This window comes from Sinocyclocheilus rhinocerous, unplaced genomic scaffold (genome assembly GCF_001515625.1).
Source record: "Sinocyclocheilus rhinocerous isolate Xijiao unplaced genomic scaffold, SAMN03320098_v1.1 scaffold622, whole genome shotgun sequence".
NCBI classification, from domain to species: Eukaryota; Metazoa; Chordata; class Actinopteri; order Cypriniformes; family Cyprinidae; genus Sinocyclocheilus; species Sinocyclocheilus rhinocerous.
The window spans coordinates 220,547-225,580 of record NW_015641438.1 but is presented as its reverse complement, the minus strand read 5'-3'; the positions used below and the strand labels follow the sequence as shown (position 1 = coordinate 225,580).

General features: G+C 34.8%; 2 protein-coding genes across 2 annotated transcripts in view; one reads left to right on the top strand and one right to left on the bottom strand.

Moving 5' to 3' along the window:
• slc25a32a (solute carrier family 25 member 32a) overlaps nt 1–1,407 on the top strand; it is a 15,726-nt gene extending 14,319 nt beyond the window's left edge. The window contains exons 5-6 of the mRNA XM_016571539.1: nt 221–395; nt 907–1,407. Coding sequence (XP_016427025.1) covers nt 221–395; nt 907–1,033 — 302 coding nt within the window. The 3' untranslated portion in view covers nt 1,034–1,407. The remainder of the gene's footprint in view (nt 1–220; nt 396–906) is intronic.
• A 2,513-nt stretch (nt 1,408–3,920) lies between these two features.
• The window catches only part of LOC107754923 (collagen triple helix repeat-containing protein 1-like), a 9,280-nt gene continuing 8,166 nt past the window's right edge, over nt 3,921–5,034 (bottom strand). The window contains exon 4 of the mRNA XM_016571559.1: nt 3,921–4,569. Within this exon, the coding sequence (XP_016427045.1) occupies nt 4,427–4,569 (143 nt within the window). The 3' untranslated portion in view covers nt 3,921–4,426. The remainder of the gene's footprint in view (nt 4,570–5,034) is intronic.

Sequence of the window (5,034 nt, the reverse complement as noted above, 5' to 3'; positions counted from 1 at the left end):
CCTCAACCGAGGTGGTACTAAAAAAAGTACCAGGTACTGTACCCAGTGGAAAACCCCCCAAAAGTGAACCGTACCATGCCATACCATGCAGTGGAAAAGCGCCAATACAAAGAATGACCCGTGTGATTATGTGGCATTTGACTGTATATTGTAACCTTTAGAAAGAGTGTTGTTTGTGTACTGGAGGCAGTAATGATCTTGTTTCATGGATGTGAGTCAGTCTCTCCGTCCCGTCTGTCTCTGCTTCAGTCTCCATTGGAATACATCACCATGGCAGCCATTTCCAAAATATTTGCTGTAGCAGTGACCTACCCGTACCAGGTGGTGCGCGCTCGCCTGCAGGACCAGCACAACAACTACAGCGGCATCGTGGACGTCATCCGGAGGACGTGGAGGTATGAGTCACATGACACATTGCGTCAAACGCTCGTCAAATCACAGAGCATTTATAGATTACTCTTAACAATCCACTTCACCCCCCATTGATTGATGGATTTCACTTAATGTTGGTATATTCTTTCTAAGTATAATAATAATAACATACATATTTGTAACTAAATAACAAATGAATGATTATGCAAAAAAAAAAAAAAGTGTTTTCTTATCGAGAATTAATTTTTAATTTATTTAAAAAGACATTTCTTTATAGTAATATGATCACGACAGTTGTATCACACTGATTTTTTTTATTAATGCATACCAACACTCAATCATACCTTATAAAATTATACCTTATCATATCTTATTGTTTAAAGATTTTGCCCTCTTAAACAGCTTCATTTGTAGCTATGTTTTTTTAATAGCACTTCATCTAGTTTCAAGAGGAAATATAATGGCACTGCCAGGAATACTGTGACTCATCTGACTGTACATCAGCTCAATATGTTTGTGTTTGGCTCTCTCTAGCAACGAGGGGATCGAGGGCTTTTACAAAGGCATGGTCCCGAACCTGGTGCGAGTCATTCCAGCGTGCTGCATCACCTTTTTGGTGTTCGAAAATGTGTCACGCTTACTTTTGGGCGAGTATCACTAAAGCTTCAGGTACGCACACACCAAACGCAACGACGGACCAACTCAACGCAATATACCAGGATGTGTGTGTGTGTGTGTGTGTGTGTGTCAGAGACGAACAGGAATACCAAACATTTCCTGTTTAACTCTGAAACTGGACGTGCAGACAAAACTAGCATTTAGCGTCTGCACTGAATGAAAAGAAGAAAATACAGGTGCATTTATATATATATACGTATATGAGATTGTTGTATTGTTGAGTTTATTGAGAGAGTATCCATGTTGTCTTGAATATTCAACCACAAAAAGATTTTTCAAGTCATTTCAAGATTTGAATTGACAATGACAAGAACGGCTCGTGGAAAAGTGGATTCAAGCCATCCTGTGACAATGCAACCAAACACAGTATTCAAGATGTTTTTTTACGATATTTTCACCAAACAGCTGCTATATTTGCTGGGCAATGCGAGAGAATGAACCCACTCAGCAGATCTCGGCGAGCCGCACTGCTCATGCTCAGGAAATGATGTCACGCTGCAGGATAATAGCACACAGGCCTGGAGAAACCGATACTTTACTGGAGGACAGGAGCATATTTTAACCAGATGTGTGTAGATGACACGAAAGAAGAAATATGAACGGAAGTAGCATCTGAGAGGCTGTTATGTTTGGTTTGTATATACGAATGTGCTGTTGTCAAGAAGAGCTGATGTATGTATAAGCCATTTTTACACGTCTAATAAAGGAATATATGTAACAGACAAAGGAGTTATTGCACAAGCTATATTTTTAATAAGAACAGAAGCCTAACTAAACTGTTTAGGCTTTTCACATTTTAAAATATCTTAATTTCACTTCATTAGATACAATTAATCAAATCAAATGCAGTTTACGCTCAAATGCTGAGATTTTGTGTGCTTAACAATTGTATTGAGTGTGTATTGTAGTCTACTTCAAATCTTAAAAGTACTATTTATCTTTAAGTGTAAAGACACTTTCTTTCATGTTTCTTAACACACTTAAGTAGATTTTTAAGTGCATTTTGTAATGTCAAATTATAAGTTTAACTTCAAATTACATTTTAAATCATTGTTTAAAGGTGCTGTATGTAGGATTGACACCGAGTGGTTGAACTAGGTATTGCAGTCCAAATTCAAAATGTTGGAGAGGGTTGTTTTCACCCGGCCCCTCCTCCTCAGACTTGACGCACACGCAGGTTGCCAGATTGACGACACCAACAGGAACGAGCGCATTTGATGATGAATGAAATGATATACGCTGTGTTTCCCGCCAACTGGCAACCCGGGGTGCCGAAATACAATTGGGTAAACGCAGTGGGCGGGTTTCACAAACCAAAACAGACCGACAGTCCGGCCCGGAACATACAGTATGTGGAAAATAATGTGTTTTTTTAACCTTAAACCGCATAAACACATTTCATTACACCAAATACACAAAATAATGTTCTTTTTAGCAGCATCATATGACCCCTTTAAATAATCTTTTGTTGTGCTTTAAAGAAGTACACTTATTTTGCTGTGTTGACTATCATACTAAAGCATGTGTAAAGTACTTCATTATAAGTTTAACTGTAGTGTTATTTGATATTGCTTTTAAAGTGAATATATTTTAAATTACATTAAAAAATTTATTTTCAAATATATTTAAATTCATGACATACAAGTTTCAATAGAAATTATATTAAAATCTATTTTAGTTTATCATATTGTAAATGTTTGTCACTGCATTCAAAAGTTACACTTTAACCATATTTCAAAGACAATATATTTATGAAATTACATATAAAGATGTAGCCTACTTAGTCTTATTTACAATGTGTGGGTTAAAATCACTCTAAAGTTCAGCTAATTGCATTTAGTAATGTAAACTATAATACATTTTCATTTCATAGTAAATAACATGCAATTAAGTGTTCAAAAACATTACATTCAGTTCACACTTAAGTATATTCTTTTAAAGTATATTATTTCTGTAGGTACTCTTTTAAAAAGCATGCTAAAATGCACTTCTTTTCACAGGGGAATTCTCAGTCCTGCACTTTTTTTGAGTAATTTTTGCAATGACTTTTAATCATTGGGTGATTCGCTGATTTAATCCAATGATATTCTGACATTTCTAAGTGTGACTTGCCAGTTTATCTTACCCTGCAGCAGATGTGAAACTACTTCAGTACCACAGAAGACATTCCAAGTCTTAGTGATGCTACACACACTTCCGTCCGCTGCGTTTTCCATCTACACCCCATTTTATGATGCTGGTACTTTGGGCTTTTCCCCCCCAGCTTTTTAAGCATTACCAAGCCTTTGGTCTAAATTAAAATAGACCTTTTTAATATGTATAGAAGTGTTCTATTTTTGTTCAAAACATTTAGAAGTTGAACAAAAAAGCATACATACTAAAAAATGGCCAGGGACATCTCTATAGAACCAGATAAAATCATGTGGAATAAAAGTGTATATGGTATAAAGTGGGGAATGTCCTAAAGTAATGCCTGTCATATTTCGACCCCAAAATCATTAGAAGGAGAAACAGAAACAATTTTTATTTATATATATATATATATATATATATAAGAAAGCTCTTATGCCTGTATTTATTTATTTTTCTGGATTCTTTGATGAATAAAAGGACAAAAACCATTTATTTAAAATAGAAATCTTTTGTAACATTGTAAATGTCTTTACTGTCACTTTTGATCAATTTATTGCTCAAATTATCCTTGATGAATAAGAGTATTAGTTTACTTCCCAAACTTTTAAACTGTACTGTGTGTGTGTGTGTGTGTATATATATGTATCTATATATACACACACACACACACATACACATATATATATATATATATTACGGTAAAGAAACAGATTTCATATTACATTTTTAATTGCGAGGTGAAACATGACCTGACTTTTCTTCATAGTGTTAGGTAATAAAAACACAATGGATACAAAAATATGCTGAGTTCTAGTCATCCAGGCACAAAAGGAAGAGCCACTAAATAAATATCAGCAAGCAAGGATCATCTTTGTTGGACTCTCCTTAAAATGGCAGTAGCATAGTACAGTGATGACCTCATATAATAACACCATATTTACCATGATATTTACATTGTACAAGGTACTTTCATTATGGTAGTGTCCAAAGAACCACAGTACTATCATGGTACTTCTATTTTGTAATTGTCTGTACTATCTAAATTGAGCAAACGGAATCCCTCTTAACTTTCACAAAACTGAGCCGGAGAATAATAATCTTACACAACATGAGAGCTGCACACACTCAAAGCAACTCCATTAGATTTAATTTGTCCCATTTCTATGAGGAAGGTCCTTTCTGAACACGATGTCTTCTATTGGCATGGTGATGATGACAGTGATCAGTTCTGAAGATGAAATGCTTATTTTGGAAGTTCTTCGATGATCACCCGGGTTACAGAGTTCCATCCTGTCGATGCGTCTCCGCGAGGATAATCTGCACATGTGCCCACCCATATCCCAACATCCACCAGACCGGCCTGGATCCCATCACAGAGCCCCTCCACTGACACAAACAAACACACGCCGTCAGCACTGCTGGATATTGTAATATACAATCTGTGTTATTCGTATGTGTTCTTAATGTGCTATTAGTAATATTAATTAAAATACAAACAAACACACAGCACAAATGATTGATTTAAAGAAAAAACCTTTTACTTTTTTCATATATATATTCTACTTTTTTCACACACACACACATATATATATATATATATGAAAGAAAAAAAAATATATATCTACTATCCATCTATCTATTATATTTATAATCTATCTGTCTATTATATTTATACTCAATCTGTCTGTCTGTCTATTATATTTATACTCGATCTGTCTGTCTGTCTATCTATCTGTCTATCTATTATATTTATAATCTATCTGTCTATCTTATATTTATAATATACCCGTCTGTCTGTCTGTCTATTATATTTATAATCAATCTGTCTGTCTGTCTATTATATTTATAATC